General features: G+C 40.6%; 2 protein-coding genes across 2 annotated transcripts in view; both read right to left on the reverse strand.

Annotated features, from left to right (window-relative positions):
* CXHXorf38 (chromosome X CXorf38 homolog) overlaps positions 1-22,844 on the reverse strand; it is a 29,808-nt gene extending 6,964 nt beyond the window's left edge. Inside the window, 7 exon segments of the mRNA XM_038315952.2 lie at positions 5,193-5,355; positions 11,303-11,482; positions 12,561-12,710; positions 16,979-17,101; positions 20,574-20,708; positions 20,864-20,998; positions 21,001-22,844. Coding sequence (XP_038171880.1) covers positions 5,194-5,355; positions 11,303-11,482; positions 12,561-12,710; positions 16,979-17,101; positions 20,574-20,708; positions 20,864-20,998; positions 21,001-21,090 — 975 coding nt within the window. The 5' untranslated portion in view covers positions 21,091-22,844 and the 3' untranslated portion in view covers position 5,193.
* A 137-nt stretch (positions 22,845-22,981) lies between these two features.
* Positions 22,982-26,494, reverse strand: part of Med14 (mediator complex subunit 14) — a 97,158-nt gene continuing 93,645 nt past the window's right edge. The window contains 1 exon segment of the mRNA XM_038315953.1: positions 22,982-25,309. Within this exon segment, the coding sequence (XP_038171881.1) occupies positions 25,236-25,309 (74 nt within the window). The 3' untranslated portion in view covers positions 22,982-25,235.

Below are 26,494 nucleotides of genomic sequence, written 5' to 3' on the forward strand. Positions count from 1 at the left end.
AACAATTATATATACAAGCTGCAACGAAGATGACTGTCAGAATGGTGGCTGTCAGTCTAGAGTCTTAGGTAAGCATGCAGAAATCCTTTCCATTTATCCTTTAAAATAGAAAATCACAGCAGTTTACAAATTGATTAGGCCTACCCTGGGAATTGGAAACTAGCTAGGGATGGGGGTGGGGGGCAAGTGTTACTGGTCAGCTGCAGTGTGCTCAGAGTATCCTCTAGAATTCACTGGGTGCCAACGATTTCTTAAACCAGAGAGCTTGTAAAGATGGAAGATGAGGTTGGGGGTGAGATTATTACCACAGAGGCAGGCTGTACTCTGGGATTTGATCCATGACTTGCCTTGCCCAGGATTCTGCTGAATATAGGAGGCCCAGGTGGTTTCTGGGGGACCCAATACACATGTTCAAAAGTGTGAACATGCTTCTGACAAAGTCTGCAAATGCAAAGGAATTAGAAAGCCTTCTGCCAGGTTCCGACACCATCAACTCTTGGCTAAGACAGGTCCCACAGTGGACCTCCAGGAAAAGTTCATCTTATGCAGCATCCAAGCATTAGTTTTGTTTGTAGGAAGTCCCTTTCACATTCTAAATATGAGGGTGGAAGGTAGGGAATAAATTACAGGACAGCTGACAATTATCTGTCGCAGTTTAACCGACTGCCCCATAATTTAACAGTTTAAAATAAGACTGTCTCACAGTTTTTATGGTCTCTGAAGCATAGCCTGCGGCTGGAATATCTATTTCCAGGTTCATGATTGTTTGCAGGCTTTAGTTCCTTGTCCTCCTGTAGACAGCTCCAAAAGACACAGCATGGCTTCCCCCACAGTGGTGTTTGCAAAGGACGGACGACGGCGTCTTACTGTTATAGCTTACTCATGAAGTGATGCATCATCACTTCTGCTATGCTCACAAACCAATGCTGGTTAAACTGTGGAATACAGAAGGTAAGGATAGTGAGGGGTCACCTTTGGAGGCTGGCCTGCCACACAGGTTCTGAAATAAAAAACGGTCCTGCTTTTCTGAAAGTTAGTATGAAGTAATAGAGACTTACCTCGGAAAGAAAGACCCGTCACAAAGGGCTCAGTTTATAGAGTTTTAAGCTCATCGCTAATGTGCATATAACAGAGCATGGGGTTGAGAAGTTTCTGGAAATTAAAAGCAGCTCTTAACAGTGTAGATAACTCAAACTATGTTGCAATAATACAAGCCAAGTCCTTAAAGTTACAAAATAAACTATATTAAGATTTTATTAAGACATTAAAGGATGTTTTTTACTTCACCTGAGTAGAAATTAATATTTAAGACATATCTCATAAAGTGTATTTTGTAATTTGGATATATTCTGATAAAAGACACTGTCAAGTGAAGGCTTTTCAGAGTAAGTAAATTTCTAATTACCCTGGAAAAGGAAAGGAGGTAATCTCTGTTGATAATTTTCTAATAGTGCAATTAGAAGTCAGAGGCCAAATGCCTAGAGAAGTGATCTAAAAGGTTGCAATACTCCACTCTAATTTGATGCAGCACTCAGCTCATTTCCCTAATTTCTAACATGCCCACCTAGGATAGCTGGCCCTTTAGCACCTAGGATACTAGTGTTTAAAGTCATGTTAAGTAACCAATGTTAATAAAAACAAACTCTTCACATTATTAGAGTAACAATCCTCCCCACCCTTCGGAATATATAACCATCCTCAGCACTCTCCCACTGCTTTAGAAGCCAGCAACCCTCTCTGATTTAGCAGAGCTAGTTTTCCATTAGTACGGGTGACCAACCCCTTAAGTCATTTCCTAGAATTCAGGTGTTTTACAGAGTTTAATATTCACATTTTCTTCAGGTTCTATGAATTTCCTGCTAAAGGTTTAAACTAAGGACCCACCTTATTTGTGCAACTATAATGACTTAGTCATTTTTCTCTACAAGTTCTTTCAAAACTATTAACCACCTGTGTCCCAGGGAGAGGTTGAGGGCAAAGCGTACTTTTGGATGAAGACAGGTATTTCATAGGGAGACGAAAGCAGCCAAGACAGAAGACAATGCCCTTCCTGGGCTTCTTGCCCTGATGCTAGGATTTGGAAGCACCCAGCTACAACAAATTACATGGAATCTGACACCGAAGGCTTGCAATAAGATATATTACTCATGTGTCTTGTTTCAAAATTAACAACTGTAATAAGAACTTTCAAAATACATAAGTACATATTTATTATAAAAATATACAAAATACAAAAGCTAAATTTCTTCTGACTACTCCGCAGCCCCAAATCCTCTCATAGACGTAACCCAGCAGACAGACTTTCCAGACCTCAGTTACTATACAAACAGCACTGTAGCATGCTAGGTGCTATTAAAAACTTTGCTTTTCTATTTATTTGCTTTTGGCAGTGGAGCGCGGATCTAATTCAAGGCAACATGTATGCTGGGCAAGAAAGTGCCCTGCCACTGAGTTCCATCCCACCCTCTCAGCTGTTTTTTGACTTTAGATGTTTTATAGGCAATTCACATTATTGTACAATAGCATGGGCTCATTCTTTCTAACTGTTATGTGGCATAGTACACAGTACAGATGTTCTATGCCTTATTTGGCAGGTCCTCTCTACTAGTGGTTGGGTATCAATGCTGTGGTGAACATCAATTTGCACACACCCTGTGCCCAGGTGCACAGTTCTGTTGAAGAGAAGCCTACAGGCTGATGCCTCAGTATAGGCCACATTTGCTTTAGAGCCCTTTAAAGAAGAGTTTTCCTTTCTGTTTCAATGAAATGAAACGCTACTAGTATAAAGTTTTCTGAACAATACCTTTGGTTTTTCAGAGTGGAAGATAAAAGCAGTAAGATATGACTTCACCACTTGTTAAATTTCTATCTACTTCAGTGTCTGGCACAGGGTTGACACTTGATAACTGTGTGTTGGATTAATAAGGACAAACTGACTAGACACGGGTGTAGAATGAAAAGTTCAGCTCTTAAACTTTCTATACTTAGAAACCAGGTCTTCGTGGGTTAGTGAATCAAGATTTCATGTTTTGTACCCCAGATCTAGAAGGGAGGAGATATTTCATTAGTTTGTTTGTTTTTTGCTTTGGCAAAGTTGCAAAATAAGTGCAAAATCTTGTTTTACTCTTGAAGTCTTCTCAAGTAACTTAAGAAGGGGGAACAAATGAAGGAAGAAAGAAAACATAAAACTGAAAACCAAACAGCGACCAGGAAATGAAATAACCAAGCTGCAGGCACATTTACGTTCATTTGGGTTCTACAGTCAAAATATATGCTGAATACAGTCTCTCTCTCTACCCATTCTCTGCAGAATCAATCTTGGGAGGCAGCTCATCAGGTAAAGGAGTGAAATCATCTCTGCTGAGCCTTGGCATGGATCATTTCTTGTAGGCAGTTTTGGGAATACAGTAAAGTCCAAAGATGACACAAAGTAGTCTAATGCCATTGACCTTGGAAATGAGCAGACAGAGGGAAAGGTGGAAGTTAATCTGACTCCCACAGAATACTGCATACAATGGTACAAGGCTTCTGCACAGTTCGAGAACAAATAGGACAAAGAGGGAAAAAAGGAATAGAGCTGTGAATTTATGAATGTGTTAAAAGAGAATGACTTGTTTGAGTATTTGAAAGAATGATGAAATTTCTAATTTTACAGAATAAAAGCCAGCTTAGCTAAGACTATAAGTAGCATTTCCACCAATGGTCACAGCACACGAGGTCTAGGCCCTGCACTTGGCACAGGGGACAAAACTACTTAAGAGTAGTTTGAGAAGTTTGCTTTGTCTTTTGGGGAAAGGAAGCTGAGGACTGACTCAAGGGCCTGACATAGTAAATACATGTTCCACAATCATATTACACCTCCATTTCTTTATGATTTGTTTTATTTTGAAATAGAGTCTTAGTAAGCTGCCCTAGCTGGCCTAGAACTTTGGATCCCCCCATTGCAGCCTTCCAAGTAGCTGAGATCATCGGCACCATCTCATGTCACTGGAGTTTACTTCTCATCTATGCCCACTCCACAGCAAACTGACACCTCCTAATCTTTTCCAGATATCCTTTCTGGGACAGTAGCCTAGTCCCTCTGCTGTAGGCTCAGTCAAGATATTTTCTAGCCTGCCTGGCAACTCTCTGGCTACTCAAGTCCAGAAGCAACTGTTCTATATTCAGGGGAAATGGTAGAAAATGGCTACTTTCCTCTTGCCTTTTATCAGAAGCAAAAATAAACTAAAATTTTTCTGTTTGGACACTACATTCCAGCTCACATTTTGGCAATGACAGAAGAAAACTTCCAGACAAAGGCAAGAAGAGTACAGTACACTTCTGCTAGGGTGCAGAACACTCCCTCACAGAGACCTAGTCTTTACCATGTAAAAAGGTTCAGAGCCAGAAAAAGAAACAGTACAAAGTTCCTGGGTGAAAGCAAAAAACAACACAAGACTAGTATTTTTGACTGCATACAACACACAACTCCAAGGTGATGAATATGGGGGAAAGCATCACGGGAAAGGCCAGGACAACAAAAACCCCTGTGCTTTGGGAATGTTTCTCTTTTGTGCAGAGGAGGATGCCTGACCTGGAAGTCAGACTGGTTTTCATATTATGCCTGAATTTTGTCAAAGGACAATATAAAATAAAAGAATTATTTCCATTTTTATAATTTGTCAGAAAAAACAATAACAAACTGGTTATGTTAACCAGCTTTCTTATGGAAACTAGCCAAGCACAATTAATGCCACAGTAAAAGCTGGGCACCCTGGTATCATTTGAAGGCAGAGTAGTTTTTGACCATGTCACCTAAGAGCAGGCCTTGACTTCAGGTCTGCAGAGTTGAGGCTTCACAGGTATATGTGAATCGTTATTAAGAAAATAAACTCTTGGTCCACTGTGCTTTCCTTGGTAAAGTTTCTACATTTGTCCGTTTCAAGAAGGGGGTCTCACTATGTAGTGTTGGCTGGCCTGGAACTCGATAATGTAGAAAAGACTGGCCTTGAACTCACAGAAATCCACCTGTCTCTGCCTCCCGGATGCTGAGATTAAAGGTGTGAACCACCATACCTAACCTTCATTTGGAAGAGTAAGGGCACAGGGAAAGCAAATGAGACTGTTGATTCAATATGGCTTCACAGACAAAAACACACACCAAAGGGATAAGGCTATTGTGTTCCTCTTTAACGTCCTGACCCTAAACTCACCTCAAGCCTTCCTTTCAGGTGTCTGACTCTCAGTGTCCTTTGAAATTTGTTTTTGATGCTGTAGATGGAAACTGTCTAGCTTCTGCATGTCTTCTGTAAGGCCATTTCTGAGGTCTGTGTTGTTTTTCAAAAACTCTTTCACCGCATCCAGTCTATTTGAGACCTGCAAGAGGAAAGTGTACAAGTGCCATTCTGTGCTATTCACAACAGAAATCAATTTAGATGAACATGCTGGAGCTGGAGCTCAGCAGCAGGAGCATGCCCCCAAACAAACAACCTGTTACTGTCTATGTTTACCAGAAGACAGAAACACCAGCTACTGGCACCCATCCACATATAGGTTAAGTCTTCAAATCAAAAACAAATTCTTTTTTCATTGCTTTATAAATAATACCATTCAAAATTTTCCCAAAACCAATTCTTTAAAACAAGGCGAACTCATGTTATGCGTGGTAGCTCAAACTTTTGTCCCAGCACAGGGAAGGCAGAGGCAGGTCAATCTCTGTAAATTTAAGTCCAGCCTGCTCTACATAGTGAGTTGCAGGCTAGCCAGAGATGCATGTCTCAAAACACAAGACAAGACAAAAAATTAGAAACAAAACTACACTCAGCCAGGCGTGGTGTACCTGTTTGAAGTCAGCATTTGGAAGGCTGAGGCAGGAAGATCACTACAAGTTTCAAGCCTGTATCGATAAGTAAATAAAGACAAATAAAACAAGTACCTTTCACTCAAACTAAACATATTCCAGTATAGCTAATTCTAAGACTACATAGGGGGTGTTTGCTTATTACCTCAATTTTTTTGCTTCAAAACTCAAGTTTAAAGTGTTTTTCTTACATTTTTTAGATTTTTTTGCCTATATTTCTACTAGAAGATACATCTATAAAACAGTATTAAATGTACAGACACAAAATTCTAAGTCAATAGGGTATGAGGTTAAAAAGTCAATACTCTTAAAATCTTTCCTTAGTTATCCCATTCTCTCCTTTACAGGTGATGTTATAGTCCTCTCATTTCCTTTTCTTTTTTTTTTTTGAGACAAGGTTTCTCTGTGCAACAGCCCTGACTGTACTGGAACTTGTTTTGTAGACCATGTTGGCCTCAAACTCACAGACATACCTCTGCCTCTGCCTCCTGAGTGCTGGGATTACAGAAGTCTGCCACCTCTGCTGGTGCCATTTTATTTCTTCTGGAGACATGTCATGTACTCGTGTGTATGTATTTTTTTAAATATGGAATGCTTCACAAATCTGCATAAAATCTTCGTATCTGTATCACCCCAATTTTAGTATGTGTGCTAGTAGTGAAACCTTGTCTCAAAACAGACAAGAAAGTCTGTGCTCCATCCTCAGTACTATAACAGTTTACAGTGTGTTTAAAAAATATACATAAGCTTGGAAGAGAAAAGAAAAAATTATAGAGAAAGTCATTAAAAAAAAAAGAAATAGAGTTGAAGGGTGTAATGGCGCACGCCTTTAATCCCAGCACTTGATAGATAGAGGGAGGCGGATCTGTTAGTTGAGGCCAGCCTAGTCTACAGAGTGAGATCCAGGATACCCAAAGATATGCAAAGAAACCCTGCGCCATAAGAACAAAAATTTTAAAAAAATAGTTTTTAAAAAAAGCAACAAAAGACAGAAAATACACAGATAATCTGGATACTGTATGTTATTCTGTTGTCTTTAAATTGTTTGACTGCTGAGGAAGAAGCAACAGGTGCGAAAAGACATTTGATTATAAATGCTGTTGGATTAATCCAACTTAAATATTTTGTAAATGCATTGACTTCAAAACTTATTTTACTTTGGAGAAGAGGTTTTGCTTTTGTTTCCACAGGAAATAAAAGGCTGTGGATTTATTCTGGGTTAAGAAAAATAAGGTTTGATTGAGGAAGATTACCTGAAAAAACTCCAATGGGAACAGATAGCCCAGTTCTACATCCAGAACAGTTTCAAGACTGCTGGCTGAGATAATCCAGCCTCATAGAATACTCTAGTCAGGACTTGACAATAAACCTAAATTTTCTTTGGGTTCTCATAAGATTATCAGCACCCCCAATCAGAAGGAAGAAGCAGCCTAGAGATCTACGCCCACATTCCCAAAAAATGGATTATGGATGTATGTCTTTGTTTAGTATGTTAGCTACAAGTTGTTATGGATAATGGTCAGAAAAAAAGCTGAAGAAAGGAGATTAGATTCAGGGTCTTGTTTTGAAAGGAAAAAAAGTAGAAATGCTGTGAGATAATGTTCTTGTTCACTATAAAGATTTGTCACTCTTATTAGTTTAATGCAATGGTGATTGGCCAGTAGCAGGCAAAAAGCATAGGTGGAACAAACAGGCTAAAAGACTTCTGGGAAGAGGAAAGGCAAAGTCAGTCACCAGTCAGGCACAGAGAAAGAAGATGCCTTACTTGAGAAAAGGTACCAAGTCACGTGACTAAACAGAGATATGAATGATGGGTTAATTTAAGATGTAAGAGCTAGTTAATAATAAACCCGAGATAATAGGCCAAACAATTTATAATTAATAAAAGCCTCTCTGGGCTGGAGAGATGGCTCAGTGGTTAAGAGCATTGCCTGCTCTTCCAAAGGTCCTGAGTTCAATTCCCGGCAACCACATGGTGGCTCACAACCATCTGTAATGAGGTCTGGTACCCTCTTCATACACACAGACAGAATAAATAAATAAATATTAAAAAAAAATAAAAGCCTCTCTGTGTTTCTTTGGGACAAAATGGCTACAGAACTTGGGTAGTACAGAAACTTCTGTCTATACTGCTGAACAAAAAGGCATAGAAATACATATTTATCTTTTCTACAGAGAGAGCTGGTGCCCCTTTCCCAACTCAAATGGGTAAGGAGAACTAGAAATGTACAGTGACCAATGCCTCTGAGGCAGCAGACCAGCTGCACATGAAGGGCTACAAATTTCCAACACTTACTATCCGCTAATCTAAAAATCTCTTTACCTTATAAAAATCAGTAGTGTTTTCCTACTGATTTCAGGGACTAAAGTCCAAACAGCTTGGTGTGGCACAGAAAATCTTTCAATACAGTTTCACCCTACCTTGCCACACTCCTCCATAATCATACTACTGCCCAGCCCAAACTATCCTTTCATACTTCTGCTAAGAACATCCTTCTTCCCAGGCCAACTACTGACCTCTTACTAAATCCTTGAGTTGTTGCTCAATAGTAACTTTCCCCATTTTGGGGGGGGGGCATCCCCTGAGAACTGATAACCCATCAAGCACCCTGACCTGACTTCTGTTTTAACCTTTACGCCACGATCCCATTTTGGGGCACTTACTAAGTTATCAAATTTGTGCTAAGTGAAAATACCCATTAAAATATATGATCAGGCTGGCAGGTTGTTGCACACCTTTAATCCTAGCAGTCAGGAGGCAGAGGCAGGCAGATCTTAGTGAGTTTGAGGCCAGCCTGGTCTAGGACAGTCAGGGCTGTTACACGGAGAAACCCTGTCTCGAAAAACAAGAAACCAAAACAAATGTTAAAAAAGTAAAAATAAAAAATATGATCAGAGGTCACGTAGTGGTAATGCACACATTTAATCCCAGTACTCTGGAGGAGGAAGAAAGTGGATATCTAATTCAAGGCCAGCCTGGTCTACAGAGTGAGTTCCAGGACACCCAGGGCTGTTACACAAAGAAACCCTGTTTTGAAAACCAAACCAAATCAAACCAAATCAAGCAATAAAACAAACATATGGTCAGTAAACATTGGGAAAACATGTACTTCTAGAAATCACTTGGCTTGCTCATCAAAATCCCAGCAAAATTCTTCAAAGACCTAGAAAGAACAGTACTCAACTTCATTTGGAAAAGCAAAAAACCCAGGATAGCCAAAACAATCCTGGGCAATAAAAGAACTTCTGGAGGCATCACAATCCCTGACTTCAAACTCTACTACAGAGCTACAGTACTGAAAACAGCCTGGTACTGGCATAAGAACAGACAGGAGGACCAATGGAACCAAATAGAAGACCCGGATATCAATCCACACACCTTCTTCAAACACCTGATCTTTGATAAAGAAGCAAAAATTATCAAATGGAAAAAAGAAAGCATATTTAATAAGTGATGCTGGCATAACTGGATATCAACATGTAGAAGAATGAAAATAGACCCATATCTATCATCATGCACAAAACTCAAGTCCAAATGGATCAAACACACTGAACCTTATAGAAGAGAAAGTGGGAAGTACACTTGAATGCATTAGCACAGGGAACTACTTCCTAAATATAACCCCAGCAACACAGACACTGAGAGAAACAATTAATAAATGGGACCTCCTGAAACTGAAAAGCTTCTGTAAAGCAAAGGACACAGTCAACAAGACAAAAACGACAGCCTACAGAATGGGAAAAGATCTTCACTAACCCCACATCAGACAGAGGTCTGATCTCCAAAATATACAAAGAATTCAAGAAATTGGATAACAAAAGATCACCTAATCCAATAAAAAAAATGGAGTACAGACCTAAACATAGAACTCTCAACAGAGGAATCTAAAATGGCTGAAAGACACTTAAGGAAATGTTCAACATCCTTAGTCATCAGCGAAATGCAAATCAAAACAACTCTTGAGATTCCATCTTACACCTGTAAGAATGGCCAAGATCAAAAACACTGATGACAACTTATGCTGGAGAGGTTGTGGGGAAAATGAAACACTTCTGCATTGCTGGGGGAGTGCAAGCTGGTACAACCTCTTTGGATGTCAGTTTGGCAATTTCTCAGAAAATTAGGAAACAACCTTCCTCAAGACCCAGTAATACCACTTTTGGGTATATATCCAAAGGATGCTCAATCATGCCACAAGGACATGTGCTCAACTATGTTCATAGCAGCTTTGTTTGTCATAGCTAGAACCTGGAAACAACCTAAATGCCCCTCGATCGAAGAATGGATAAAAAAAATGTGGTACATTTACACAATGGAGTACTGCACAGCAGAAAAAAATGACAGCTTGAATTTTGCAGGAAAATGGATGGAGCTAGGAAACATCATTTTGAGTGAGGTAACCCAGATACAGAAAGACAATTATCACATGTACTCACTCATAGGTGGTTTTTTTTAAACATAAAGCAAAGAAAGTCAGCCTATAAACCACAATCCCAGAGAACTTAGACAACAATGAAGACACTAAGAGAGACTTATATAGATCTAATCTACATGGGAAGTAGAAAGTATAAAAAGACAAGATCTCCTGAGTAAATTGGGAGCATGGGGACCTTGGGGGAGGGTTGAAGTGGGGAGGGGAGAGGCAGGGAGGAGAGCAGAGAAAAATAGAGCTCAAAAATATCATGGGAAAAAATAAAAATAAATAAATAAAAAGAGACAAAGAAGAAAGAAAGAAAAAAGAAAGAGAAAAAAGAAAAATAAATAAGACAAAGAAAGAAAAAAAGAAAGAAAGAATAAAAGAAGAAGAAAGAAAGAAAGAAAAAGAAAGAAAAAAAGAAAAGAAAGAAAGAAGAAAAAAGCTCAATAAATATCATGGGAAAATAAAAATAAATAAATTTACAAAAAGAGAAAGAAAGAAGAAAGAAAGAAAGAAAGAAAGAAAGAAAGAAAGAAAGAAAGAAAGAAATCACTTGACTTAAAAATCAAAAACCTGGCTCTCTGTGTCTGACCTGGCTGCAATTTTATGTCAACTTGACATAAGTTAGAGATATTTGAAAGATGGAACCACAATTGAGAAAATGTTCTCACCAACTTGGTCCATGGGCAAGCCTGTGGAGCATTTTCTTGATTAAGGATTGATGTGGGAGGGCCAGGCTTAACTTAACCCTTAGGCAGGTGGGCCTGAGTTGTATAAGAAAGCAGGCTGAACAAGCAAAGAGGAGCAAGCCAGTAAGCAATGCTCCTCCATGGCTTCTGCTTCAGTCCCTACTTCCAGGTTCCTGCACTGACTTCCCTTAGTGAGGAAGTGTGAACTGAGCTATAAGCTGAAATTAACTCTTTCTTCCCCCAGTTGCTTTTGGTCATCATGTTTATCACAGCAATAGAAACAGTGTCAAAATGAGCTACTATTGCTGCTCTGGCTGTCACCTTTCTTTCTGCTCACACTTCATCCTTTCCTTTACCTCTTCGGGCAACACCTCTTCTTCTGCTGCTTGAAGATACATATCTTGCAGTTTTTCCTTCAGCAATTCCATTTCAATTTCATGGATTTGGCTCACACTCAAGTAACTTCCTATTTCAAATTTACACCCATCTCGTTCATCTTCCTCAGGAATGTGAACAGCCCAGTCAGATGTCAAAAGCTGTGGGGTGACCACACAAATACATGAACAAATTATTTTTTAAATTTCAGGTTTTAAAATATTTTTTATGAATTCTTTTGGAATTTCATAAATGTACACAATGTATTTTGATCATATTCACATCTAACTCCTCCCCAACTTCTCTGAGATTCATCCTCACATTGAAAGTTCATTCTTAAGATGTATCACTGTTTTCAGTTTTGGGGATGGAACTCAGGGACTAACTGAGGATGTTGCTTGCTGGTAAGCCACACCCTCAGCCACTTGTACTGCAATAATAGAGAGCTTGTAATTGAGTGCAGACCTAACAACCTTAGTTCCATCCTTGGATCTCTTAAGGTCAAAGGAGATAACAGACTCCCAAGAGTTGTCCTCTGATCTCCACATGCATCAATGTGGACACACATGCACACACATATTCACACACAAAATAAATGAACACTATTAATGGAAAAGAAATTCTACTGGGTAACTTGATGGATTTACAATAAAATACCATTATCTAGATAGACCTATTTTAACCACACAGTTATTAAAGAAAAAAAAAACTCTGCTAATTCCACATTTTATACCAGCATTTTTTCCTCTGTTCACATTATAAAATTTAGTTTGGGGCTGAGGTTGTAGTTCAGTGAGAAAGTGTTTGCCATGTGGAAGGCCAGCCCTAGGTTCTACCCCAAGTAGCCCTAGGTTCCAAATAATAATAGAATAAAAGACTAGGAGTATAGAGTGTTTGTCGGGAATGAGGATCTATGTGTGCATTATCATCAGTATTGCAACAATAATAAATATATTTTAGTTTAAATAACCATCAAATTCACCTTACTTCTTAAGTAGCCCAGGCTTCCCAGGAGCTTACTATGTAATAAAGACTACCTTTGAAATAGCCATACTTCTGCCTCAGTGTACCAAGTGCTGGGACTTAAACATACCACCACACCTGACTTAACATCAAAAAAGACTATGGATGTTTTAAACCCCTTAGGTTTGCATACCAGAACTGTTGAATGAAGTTTCAGATGGGCATAGTGGTGCATGCCTATAATCCCAGCACTCATTTAAGCAGAGGCATCTTTACCTGTTCTATTCTGGAATGTACTGCTTCAATCTCTGGAATATTTTTGAATTCATTCAGAAAATTTTGGATCTTTATCTGAAAATCTTGAAGCCATGTAGACGATACTTTCATCTCTGAAGAGTGCATTATCTCATTCCGACACTTAATTACCTACAGAAAAAACAAAACAAACAAACAAACAAAAAAAAAAAACGGAGTTGGGCTGGTAAAGGTGTTTGTTGCCAAGCCCAAGAGCCCGAATTCAATCCCCGGAACCCACACAGTAGAAGGTATGATGAATTGAATGAGAATGCCTCAAACAGCTGATCCCTAGTTAGGGAACTGGTGTGGGAAGTCCTTCTGTATCTGTGTTGCTTTTATTGGTTAATAAAAAAGCTGCCTTCAGCCAATGGCTCAACAGAACATAGCCAAGTTGGAAGAGATAGAGAATAGGCATCAGTGAGAAGCCATGGAGCAGACAGAGAAAAAAAGATACAAGCTGCCAGCTGGAGCCTTGCTGGTAGGTCATGAACCTCATGGTAAAATATAAAATAACAGAAATAGGTTAATTTAAGAAATAAGATTTAGCCAGGGGGGCTGGAGAGATGGCTCAGAGGTTAGGAGCACAGACTGTTCTTCTGGAGGTCCTGAGTTCAATTCCCAGCAACCACATGGTGGCTCACAACCATCTATAATGGCATCTGATACCCTCTTCTTGTGTGCAGGGGTACATGCAGATGGTGCACTCATACCAAAAACAAATAAAAAAGCATAAATAAAAATTTGCCGGGCGGTGGTGGCACATGCCTTTAATCCCAGCACTCGGGAGGCAGAGTCAGGTGGATCTTTGTGAGTTCGAGGCCAGCCTGATCTACAAGAGCTAGTTCTAGGACAGGCTCCAAAGCTACAGAGAAACCCTGTCTTGAAAATAAAAAAGAAAATTATCCTTTTACAGTTACATGACCACATCTACACTTGCATGCGCGCGCACACACACAGACACACACACATATTTACACACACACCAAATAAATATACGGCACTTGGTGGTTAAGAGTACTGGCCAGGCGGTGCTGGTGTACACCTTTAATCCCGACACTCGGAGGCAGAGGCGGCTGGATCTGAGTTTGAGGCCAGCCAAATCTACTGAGCAAGTTCCAGGACAGGCAGGGCTACAGAGAAACCCTGTTTTAAAACTCCTTCCCTCAAAAAAGGCACTTGTTGCTCTTTCAAAGTACCTAAGTTCAGTTCCTAGTACTCACACAGAGCCTCACAACCTCTGTAACTCTAGCTCCAAGAGATCTGATGCCCTGTTAGTATTCAGGCATCTGTACTGGCTGCCCTTGAGGTTCTGACAGGATCCATCTTCAGCTGCAGCCACTAAGAGCACCTTCTGTTCACGTTGGCTATGTTTCTCCCTCTGTCTTCTGCCTCCCTTCTCTGCCATTCTTGTCCCCAGAGGCCAGTCTCTTCCCTCCCCCATTTTCCCATCCATTTTCCCCAAAAACTCCCCCTACCTGAGCTGCCACATGCTATCTTTCTCTCTTGTGCTGCTTTTTAAATTACAACACTATCTTCTGACCTCCACAGGCACCAGGTAGACACATGGCGCATATACATACATGTATGCAAAATACTCATATACATATAATAAATGACAAAAATTTAAAAATAAACTTAATAATTTTGTAAACTCAGATAGGATAAATAAAGTAGGTCTACAAGCCAGATTTTGGGTATAGAGGACTGTCAAGGGTTAAAGAATTATTCAACCCACTCACACAAAACTAACAATCAAGGTAGAGAAAGACAAAGGAGCTGGAGAGGTGGCTCAGTGGTTAAGAGCACCTGACTCCCAACACTTCCATTGCAGGTAAGTTCCATGGAGTCTGACAGCCTCTGCTGGCCTCCACTGGCACCACATGCACATGGTGCACAGATATGCATGCAGACACAATACCCACATACATAGAATAAAATTAAATTAATCGCTCTTTAAAAAAAGGTTGACAGTCATGGTGGCATGTAGTTGAAATAACAGCACTTGGGAGGCAAGAGAATCAGAGTTCAAGGCACACACAGTGACACCTTGTCTCAAGAAAAAAATAAACAAGAAATACAAAGAAATCTCCATCCTTTGCCCTGAAACTCATTTTCCTCAGATGTCTTCGCACATATCTGTGACATAAGCTGGAGTCATTTTGGGAAAGATAACCTCAGCTAAAAAATGCTTCCAATTGATTGGCCTGTGGTACATTTTCTTGACTGATGTCCTACCTTACTGTGGCGCCACCTGTTACATAAGCAGCATTCCTCCATGGCCTCTGCATCAGCTGAAGCAGCGCCTTTCCTTCCCAGGTTGCATCAGCTGAAGCAGCGCCTTTCCTTCCCAGGTTGCATCAGCTGAAGCAGCGCCTTTCCTTCCCAGGTTGGTTTTAGTCATGTCAACTATCACAGCAATAGAAACCCTAACTAAGATAAAGAGTTTATTTCCTTTAAATTTTCTTTTTTGCGTATTTTTTCGCCCAAATGACTTAAAACGACCTGCTAAAGAGCAAGTATACTGGCTCCAGATACAACCTCAGGCTGCAGCAGACAACTCACAAATCCCATCCAGTGCCAGGAAGTTGAGTAAAGGGAGATTTTTGATGTGGAAACTGTGATGAAAACAAAAGAAACTTTTGCTTATGAGAAAACCGGTGCTACTACATATTTAAAGACAATTCAAATGGGCTGTGTCCTTGGCTAGAAGATAAGATTAACCACTATGTTAAATGTTCATCTGGGGTGGGGGGGATTTAACATCATCATTTTTTCTTCACTTGCTGCTATGCTACTGAAATAGTATCTTTTTTTTTGTTTTTTGTTTTTTGAGACAGGGTTTCCCTGTAGTTTGTAGAGCCTGTCCTAGAACTAGCTCTTGTAGACCAGGCTGGCCTCGAACTCAGAGATCCGCCTGCCTCTGCCTCCCGAGAGCTGGGATTAAAGGCGTGCGCCACCACCGCCCCGCAATAGTATCATTTTTGACCAATATTATAAATAACTCAAGACTTCTACACATTCTTTTCAAGGGCCTCAAAATTAAAAATGAGTGAGGGTTATTGTTTGGTGACTTAGTGAAAAATCAAAATCTTCTGGAGTTCTGCGACAAGGAGAGCAATCTCCCCTGACATGTATTACGCATTAGTGCTTATATTTTCTTTGGTTCTACCTAACTTGATCTCATGGCTATTTTATAGAAGGCCAGTTTTGTTTCCGTTGTTTGTTTTATTTTGGCTTGTAATCGTGGGAATGAGGACGGAATTTAAAGCCTTGTGCATGCCTTACAAGCACTTTACCACTGAGTTTCACACCTAACTGTATTTTTTTTTAAAAGTTTTAGTCCTGGAACTCACTCTGTAGACCAGGCTGGCCTCATACTTAGAGAGATCTGCCTGTCTCTACTTCCTGAGCACTAGGATTAAAGGCACATGTCAGCACTGCCCAGTGCCGTGTTTTTCTGTTTTGTGCATGTGTGTATGATCCTGTGTCTGTGTAGAGTCCAGATGCTAACATAGGGTGTCTCCCTCCATCACCCTTCACCTTATTTCTTGAGATAGGGTCTCTCAATGTATTTGGAGCATACTGGTTATGCTAGACAAGCTGCCCAGCAAGCCCTGTCTCTGTCCTTCTCCCCAGTACCAGGATGACAGATGTACACCGTCACACCCAGCTTTTACATAGGAGCTTGGAATCTGAACTGAGGTCCTCATGCCTACCTACTGACTGACCCATCTCCTCAATATCAGACCTATTTTTATACAGAAAACAACTTTGCTCTTGTTTATGGCAGAACAGAGAAGATAAATCTGAGTTCCATGTACAGCACTATGGTGGCCTGAATGAAAACAGCCCCCATAGGCTCATATGGTGTGGTATTATAAGGAGGTGTGGCCTTATAGGAGGAAGTGTGTCACTAGTTCCTTTTGAGGTTTCAGAAGCTCAAGCCAGTCCCAGTGTCACTCCTCTTCCTCGTTGCCTGCGAGATCCAGATGTAGGACTCTCAGCTCCCTTTTCCAGCATCATGTCTGCCTACATGCCACCATGCCTCCCACCATGCCAACAATGAATTAAACCAGCCCCAATTAAATGTTTTTCTTTATACAAGCACAGTAACCAAATTGTCAGGAGCTTTAATTTTAGAGAACTGTAGGGTTAGTGCTTGACCACATTCATATTCAGGTTCTTGGACATCACAGCAGGTTAATTATGACATGAGGCCCAAGAAGAGCTGTTTAGGGATGCCAATTTGGGACTGAAGTCTTTCTTTGCCATTGCCATTCTGAGAGTCTGTGCTGCTATGCTATGCCTACATGCCTGGCTTATCACCAGAGTTTCATTTCAGCCTTCCCACTATTGACCGCTATGGAGTGGACAGTTCTGAATCTGACAGCTCTTACCTCTGTGACTTTTCTTCCGATCAAACCACGAAGTTGATCACAGCAATTGATGAGACTTAAAAGAGCAACTGCATCACATTCCTCAGGTCCTCGTTTGTCTGCCAGCCCTCGAGGCATGAAGGCCTATAGTAAGAGGAGGTACTAGGTCACTTGAGTGTCCTCCAACTCTTTCTCCATTTCCCAACTGATAACTAATGTTCTCTTATTCCCTGAAATTTCAAGCTAGAACGTCATGAGTTCAAAATGCAAGTTGGAAAGGTCATATCATGCTAAGCTTGGCAAGGGAACTAACTGAAGAGCTGCACTATCCCCTCTGCAATATTACATATAGCTGATTGTAACTGGTTTTCTTGACGCTCACTATGTAAACCAGGAAGGCCTCAAACTCTTGAGATTTTCCTGCCTCTGCCTACTCTGCCTACTGAGCTGCTGGTATTAAAGGTGGATGTCCACCATGCCCAGCCTCTTGTCTTTTTTGTTATTTTGAGACAAGTCTCACTATGTTTCCCTGGCTGTCCTGGAACTTGCTACATAGACCAGGCTAGCCTATGAAACTCAAAGAGATCCACTTTCTCTGTCTCCTGAGTGCTGAAATTTAAGCTATGTACCACCAGCTTCTGTCCTCTGTCTTAGAGGTATATATTAAAAAGATAAATGCTTTCCCCTCTTTTCCTTGGTAAAACTGCAGTGCCTGTCATTAAAGAGTAGACAGTTCCTTAGTAACTTGAGAAACTTCTAATCCATCACCATAACCTGGAGTATAATAGAGCCAGGTTCAATCACCAGCTAGGCTACTGCCTTATGGCCTTAAGCAAGTTACCTACCTAATCCTCAGTCTCTGTCAGTCATTAGGGGTTAAGTATCTTTATACACATCAAAGGATGGTGTGAGGAGGAAGTTAAGTGGGCATAGAAGAAGCACTGTGCTGAGCATATGGTATAAAGAAATCTGAGCATCAGCAATTATGACGTCAATGGTGTGAGGTGAGTAGGTCCCACACAGGGGGTAGACAGAAAGCTTAGGATTGAGACCCTAGACACACTGTAGCACCATCCTGACTTTAGCTGAATCTTCTAAAATAAAGTCGCACAAATGCTGAATATATTTTTTTCCTGCACTATCTCTGCAAACTTAACACCTGGTATGTAGCTACTTCCCAGACTAGGAGTCCTCAAGGCACATTTCCTGCTACAGGACTAGAGCATCTGCTAGAGTAGAAGGACCATGAAAAATTACTCTCATCTTGGGAGTAAGTAGAGTGTAGCATGGCACCTTTAATTCACGCAACTTCAAGAAGCAGAGGCAGGCAGGTCTGTGAGTTTGAGGCCAGCTGATATACATAGAACTCTAGGCCAACTAAGGATACAACAGAGGACCCCTGTCTCAAAGAAAAGTTATTCTCAATCAGAGCTCTAAAATAAAAGATATGTTCCACTGCAAAGGAAAACCAATCCAGTCAGGAAGCAGTCACAAAGCTTCCTGCAGGATGTGCATACTGGTATTCCAAAGGCTGGCAGTAAGCACAGGGAGCGCCAGAGTCATTTGGGACTGAGTTAGACCAGGCAGATTTAGAGAACGAAAACAATGAAAATAACTGCAAAGGAGTTATCATAACAATGGGCAGTGAGAACTAGGCAACTGTGATAAAGTCAAGCAGAAGAGAGACTGCCCAGTACCTAGAAGCAGTGGAAGACAAAAGAGCAGGGTCAAGTGTTTGAGGAGGAATGGCAAAAGCAAGCCCAAGTTAGATTCTTAGCCTTTCTGTGTGGACAGGGATTGTGTGAGGGTACACAATGGGGTGCTGAGGTAGAATAGATAAAGGATGATAAGTCAGGGAACCCAGGACGATGGAGTTAGAAAGGGAATGTATACACAAGGTTGAACTAAGTGGTTTGCAAGTGGCCAGCAACCAAGGGGAGGAAAGGCTGGCAAGAGAGGTGGCACAGGTTTCAGAAGGGCTCCAAAGCTATGAAAGCCATAATAGAGACCAAATGGGTCCAAGCCAGTCACAATAAAGGGAAGGGTTTTATTTCTCTAGGCAAAGGTGTTTTTCCCCATATGCTCGAGGGAAAGGCAGAAATTGGAAACACGATTGCAGCCAATAAAAAGTGAATGGTGGTGGGTGGGGCTGGAGAGATGGCTCAGTGGTTAAGTGGAATTACTGTTCTTCCAGAAGAAGGACAGGAATAGAGAGCTCCAGGAACAGAAGGCCAGAGGAAGAATAGTTACCCATGTTGGAAGACTCACAACCACCTCTTACACCAGCTCCAGTTGACTCAATTTCTTCTTCTGGCTCTAGTAAGCACCAGAATGCAGGTGGCACACACTCACACATTAACATAATTAAAACTTTTCCTGGTTTTTTTTTGAAACAGCGTTCTCCCTATGTAGTCTAGCCATGTAGACCAGACTGATCTTAAACTCAATAGATCTGTCTGCCTCTACTTCCCCAGTGCTGGGATTTCGGGCAGGGCACCACCGAGTCCAGCCCAATAGAAACTTTTCTTTTAAAGTTTTACTCATGTGCACTGGTGTTTTGCCTACATGTATAACTGTATGAGGGTGTCATGTACTCTGGAACTGGAGTTACAAACATTTGTGAGCTGCTATTTGAATGCTGCGAATTGAATCCAGGTCCTCTGGAAGAACAGCCACCGCTCTTAATCGCTGATCCATCTCTCTAGCCCCCAATAGAACCTTCTAATCTATTTTTTGAAGGACTGTTGGGTATAGTAGTACATATATGTAATTCAAAAACACTTGGGAGATGGAAGCAGGATGGTTAGGAGTTCAAGGCCAGCCGGGTTACATGAGACCTTGTCTTAATAAACTGGAAAAGACAGGGATGAGAACAGAGGTAGACTCACATGTTAACTACAGTCCCAGCAACGCCCCCCCTTCCACCTGGCAATTGTGTGCTTGTCCATATACTAACTCCTAAAGTCAACTTGTGTTAGGAAGCTACTTCTGACCCATCCCTCCACTCACTACTGAGCTTCCAGGAAACATCAAGAAATCAAAACAAATTCCCAATCAGCCCAGGCAGTAAGTCACAGTGCCAAAATCTAAAGACAGGCCTAACAACATCTACCTCATAACTCACCAGTTCTACCTTCTAAAATTTTATACCTTAGCTAGGCACTCTGTGGCCAAAATGAGCCTTTTAATGATCCTGCCGTAAGGCACACCTTATCTCTTCTTCCATGCCCCCTGGTCTGTACCTTCTTTCGAGACAAGGTCTTAAACAACATAGCCTAGGATATCCCCAAACTTGAGCAACCCTGCCTCGGCCTCTGTAGTGGTTGAATTACAGGCATGAGCCACTGCACTTGGCTTCACTATACGTCTTGCACCAGCATCTCTTATTGAAATCTTTACTATAGCTTCCAAGAAGCAAAGCTCAAAGGCCTGCAGGAAGAGCTAAAAGATTCTATTTTAGTGCACTGGGATGGGTCCTCTAACAGCCTTTAGCCACTAGAACTAATCTCTTTGTACCTGTAGTTTCTAAAGTCTCAGCTTTCACTCACAAACCATTCTCTGCCCTGGGGCAACAGGTGACCTGCCTTCGGCTTTCCTCCAGGCTGCAAGTGCTTACCTTGGCTACCTCCCAAGCGTCCACGGGCCAGAGGCCAGGCCGGCAGTTTCCCCAGTGCACATCTCCATTTCTGTTGACATGATGCCTCAAGATCTCACGTTTCCACTCAGTGCACACCACACACTGAGGCTGAAACTACAGGGGGGCAGACATGAGACAAGACCCATGCGAGCTGGGCAGCGGAAATAGGAACACCCTAGAAGCAGCCCCGCCCTCGAAGAAAAAGACAAGTTCAAGGAACTGGGGAAAGGCTGGGAATAACTGTCCCAGCTCCGGGGCCAGCAGCTTACCTGGCGGGCGCGCGGGCTGCACCGGGAACCACCGCGACAGATAGCATGGGGACCAAGGCCAGGTACTGCAGCGAGCAGTCCGCGATGGAAGGAGAGGACCTCGCGGCGGATGAAGCCCTGCAGACAGCCTGCGCAGCAACAGCCAGGGCAAGGCAGTGTCCTGCCTTCACCCAGTCCTTTTTGTACTCAGCGCAATTGAGGCGTACCGCCAGTTCCGACAGCCACATGTCTCAGCCCCCGAGCAGTGAAAGGTGGCGGCCAGGGCGGAGGTACGCATGCGCAGGACCCTGGGAAGTTCCTACAGCGCAAGCGTTGGCGGAGCTTCCAGGCGGCGCAGGCGCAGCCCCAACCCAGAAACTATCCCCCACCATTGGTGTGCTTAGCGTCACTGAGTACCACATTGTGATAGAGGGTAGAGGCAGGCCATTCTTCCACATCCGGGAAGCTGAAGCTCCTCTACTCTTAAAGGAAACCACCTAAGGTTTGTGGACTTGAAACATTCAGATGCAGCCTCTGTGATTAAAGCCCTTAGACTTCTCATTTCCCCAAATACTGCTAGCCCCTCTAACCACTCCTGATGTGTGGATTCCTGCTTGACTCCTTAAATTGTAACGATGGGAATACTCATGGCACATTTCTTGAATGACATATTTCCTTGCATTATGCAATTCTAGAAAATCAACTAGTTCCTAACGCCATAGAACAACCGCAGAGAAAATCCCAGGACATCAATAGACGGTGCCCTGCCATCTGACTGATGCGCAGGTCACTTCTGTTGTGTGCTCCCCGGCATGTGCTAAAGTGGACACTAGGGCCAGAATCTCCATAATTGGAGCACCTGGCGAGACAAACGTAGATAAGTGTCTTCTGGATTTGGAGGAGGGCTGCACAGTCACAAGCTTAAGCCTTCAGAAAATGTACACCACGGTATTTCAGCTGTCAGAATACATTAGATTATCAATATAATGTGAGAAAAGTCACTGTTTTAGATGCTTTTAGTGAAAGTTCTTTAGCTTGGAATAAGTGTTGAAATTGTGTGTAATCAAAAGACCTTGAATGAAGGCTGTACACAGAGAAGCCTTTCTAAGACACACAGCACAGGTAGTGTTAAGGTGCACTAGTTCTGGGTTCAAACTACCAAGTTTTTCTGGTTTGATCTTAGCTAATTCTAGTTTTAATCCTAATAAATTACTTCTTTGTGCCTCTGTTTATCATCTGTAAGAGGTTATTAATACTTACCTCACAGTGTGACAAGGGGCATTTATACACATGGAAACAGTATGATGCCTAGTAAGCTCTTGGTAAGTGCTAGCTCTCCCGTTATAGTGACATAAATATACCCTTTTATCCATCAGCTTACATTATTGAACAAAGAATTTTATCAAATCACTGGCCAGTTGGAAGTGGGGACAATTTACAAAACACAGAGACCAGATCTGGTGATCTGAAGACTCAAAATACAGCGCAGGCAGGTATCTCTTAATTTGGTCTTACTAACCTCAATATTAAACCCATCAAGAGCAAATCCAAATATGCCATCCCATCAAAGCAAATGAAAATGTCAACAAAATCCTATGAAATCTACATTGACATTTATCCGTTTCTGCTTTTTCATAAGTTTTCTTAAACATTTTAAAGTATAAATTTCGTATTAAGTACATTTGAAAGTAAGGGTGGGACATGCCCGTCTTCCCAGCACTCAGAGGTGAAAGTTCAAGGTGAGCCTGAGCAACATGGAAACAACCCTGTCTTGTTTTTTGTTTGTTTGTTTTTTGTAATGGAAAAAAAGAAGAAGAAAACGAAAATAATGTAACTGGTATTTCTTTTGGAGAAAAAACAAAACGTGGCAGAGAAAAGTTTATGCCTACCCCCTGGCTAATCTTTAAACAAGGTTCAACTCCTGCCATAATAAATAATATTAATAATAAGATAATAAAAAGTTAATAACTGGCCATGCTCTGATCGAGTTACTGCCTTCCTCCAAACTCTAAAAGGCTTTCTACACATTTCAAAATGGCATTCTGCATATGTAAAAAGTAAAAGGCGGATCAGGGCCAAACTAACACTAAACCAAACTACAACCCAAAATATCTTCACCAAAATTAACCAGAGAGTTGGTAGTTCTCCGAAACTTGTAGAAATTTTATTTATTACTGTAAATACTAAAATCACATTGAAAACACCTTAAAGTCAAACCACCTACTAGAGAAAAACCACTACGGAATCCAGTTTCTTTGATTGAACCTGGTTAACAAAAGAGGCAAAAGACATGGTTTGTGATGAAAGTTACGATTCAAATGCTAAGTATTTCCAAGCTTTAATAAAGTATATACCAATTCCAAGTACCAAGCATGATATCAAAATTCAAATTCATTGGTTTACTCTCAAATCAAAATCAAATTCTGTTCATTGAATCCTATCTTACTTGATTTACACAATGCATTCAAAGGTGTTATAATTAAGAAAAAGTAGCCATTGAATGCATCATGTATAAAAATGCAATTAACATTTCAAAACCACACTTAAAAGAGAAAATACCTGAAAAGTTAATTCTATTAATAAAATTATTTGAAACAATATCCTGCAGATAAAAATACATTTCTTGTATATACATGTAGATTTCTACATGAAAGATAGGATTCAGCTCCCAATAAAAAAGGGCCGACTCTGATCAAGACATCTTAGATTGCCAAACCCATGTGGTGAGCACTGCGAAGAGAACTGAAACAGAAGGAGGAAGGGCTAGAGGAAGAAGAAGAGTGTAGGCACCCACTCTGGAGAAGTCAGAGCTGGGGAAAGCAGGAGGTGAAGGCAAAAATGAAACACAGAAGACAAAGAAGGCCTCAACTCTGACTGGAAACGGAGATTCAAGCAAAGGTGACAACATATGATACAGTTGCAGTGAGATGCTTAAAACCAGAATCTGGTGGTTGTAGTTATAGAATCTCAATTAATCATCTTAAAATGGAATCAGACAAACATCTAAAATTTCATCGAGGACCATATTACATTGGCTAGATATAACTCAGCATGATTATCATTAAAAAACATAGAACAAAACAAAAAAAAAACTGCTCCAAATAGCATCAAGTTATCAGAAGACATTTGAATCAGATCATATTCATCAAAGCTTAAAAAGTCCCTGACTGGCTGTAAGAGACAGTATAGTACTCTAGAAAGAAATCCTATTGAGAGGTACCAGTGCCAGAAACTCCACTGGACCCTAGACAGGCCCTGCACTGTGGACTTTTCAAATGACTGGACCAGGTTGTGTCCAGCAAAGTATCCTATTGCTTTGCTGACAATTAATTAAATTGAGATTGCTCAGAAGAACCCCAATTGTGTTGGGGAAGGTAAGAAGTTAAATAAGATAAAGAAATGTCACTGAAACTTCATGCAGACTAGAGCATTCAAGTTCTTTGCTTCCTAGTTAATGCTGTATGCAGAAGTATCCTTTACATGATATTTTCCTAACAAAAGGGACCCATTTCTTCACACATGAGAATAACTGCATTATTTGGGATCATTGATCATTATAACTCACTTACTGTCTCTTTTCAAAAACAAAGTTCTTTCATTTTACACAAATCCTATACTGAAAAACAACCGAGGGACTAAATGTTACCGCCAGTTAGGAATGTCTGCAGAAACTACATTAACCTTAAAACAAAACATGTTTTTGGTGAAATTTCAGACATGTGTAATTTAAAAACTGACTGGCCCCACCAGGTTAAAGATGAAGGGAGGCCCTAAGAACTCTAGAGAGCTTATACACACACAAGTGAGTGCAACTTTTATATCCTAGTTTTATTAAATATTGCTTCCTTGGGATATGTTTAACAGCTCCCAAAACATTTCTGTGTAAGGATTCAAAGCGGTCATATTAAAATACAACTTCAATAGAAAGTTTGTCACAGTTTTACAGTATTCAAAAATGACAGACCTGCCTTAAAAAAAAAAAAACAAAAAACAAAAACAAAAAACCTCAAAAACCAAAAAAGACCATTATACCCAAAACATAAGAAAACAATTAAATAAACAGGTTTGGCATTTTCATTACTTTATAGTATAAAACAGAATATTAAATCTATTACTGGCAAGCGGACACTGATTTGTTACCTAGTTTGAAATGTGTCGCATTTAAACATACTATACAAGTTCACTATACAAAAGATTGATGGTCTTTTTGATGAAAGAAGTGCACCCTGAAAAGTTTTGCCAGTTTAGAATATTTAGCTCTTAAGGTTTTTATTTATTTATGTATTTATTTTTTTAAAAGTCCTTTTCCTTTTAAAAATTGAAGGCTGAAGTCAGCCTTTTTTGTGTGTGTGTTGTTTTTCATTTGTCAGCCTTCCTGGTTTAAAAATAGTGTCTATGGACGCCCACCAGGGGGCAGTGTAAGATTAGCCATTAAATCACGAACAGCTGCAAATATTGTGCATTCACCTGCAACAGAGAAAAATGGTCATTAGGTATTCGCAGTACAGGAGAGACGTTAACACACCGGTGAGGGGAGGGTTGATTAAAATCAGTTACGAATTTGAAATAAAGGACTATGTATTTCAAACTATTCAGATTTTTAGGCGATGAGATCTGGTGTGGACTAGCATATTATATTTGAGTGGGGTTTTGCTTTTGTCTCAGGAAGAAATCTGGGGCAAGTGTCAAGTTTAAACAGAGAGAAAGAGATGCCCCCAGTGCATAGAAACAGTGTTACAGTGGATAAGACTTTAAAATTGAACACTGTAGAATGCTTATGTGTTTTGGATTTAATGACAAGTTCTAAATTATATTTATGCATTGCTTATAACTTCGGTGATGTCCTCCTAATACTGCATGAGAGGCCAGATGAGAATGCCTCCAATAGGTAATAGGAATATTGTCCAATAGAACATTCTGTGACAATGGGAACATGTGCTTTGTGGTTACTATGTACTCCTCTGGCTATGAAACTGAACATTTTCATTTTCTAAAGTTATAGATTAAGACTGAAGTCAATTAAATAAAAAAATAAAGTTGGTTTTTTGTTTTGTTTTATTTTTTAAAGGGAGAAAAGGTCTATTTATACTTAAAGTTATTTTTTTCCTTTCTTTCCTTTTTGGTTGCTATGAGACAATAGTCTCACTATGTAACCCAGACCGGCTTGGAACTCAAAATCCTCCTGTTTCAGCCTCCAAGTGCTGAGATTATAGGTGTAAAGCACTGGACGAAGCTGGGATTTTTATTCAAAGCTCTTCAATGTGAGATGGGCAAGGAAGCCTAAGTATCACATACCAAAAATCTAAATATTCGATTTGTAGAGTTACCACTGATACCTCATCCTCTTAACTTCCTATCTGCTTCTTTGTTCTTATGAAATACTGCAAATACTTAAATATTATAAAACAAACTGGATCTTTCCCACTAGAACATGTTTTTAACACTACCACAGCTGAAAAGGGGAAAACCGAAGAAGCCCTTGTATGAATGATGGCCTTCTGTCAAGGGGCAGGACACATTGACTCTATGCAAGTCACTGAGAGCCTTTGCTCCAAGCACTGGAAAATGAAGGTACAGAACAAAAGGACAAAAGAAATCCAAAGGTTTGTCCAGCCAAAAAAGGAACAGAAGAAAAAAAGAAAGCACTCCCAC

This window comes from Arvicola amphibius, chromosome X, assembly GCF_903992535.2.
Source record: "Arvicola amphibius chromosome X, mArvAmp1.2, whole genome shotgun sequence".
NCBI classification, from domain to species: Eukaryota; Metazoa; Chordata; class Mammalia; order Rodentia; family Cricetidae; genus Arvicola; species Arvicola amphibius.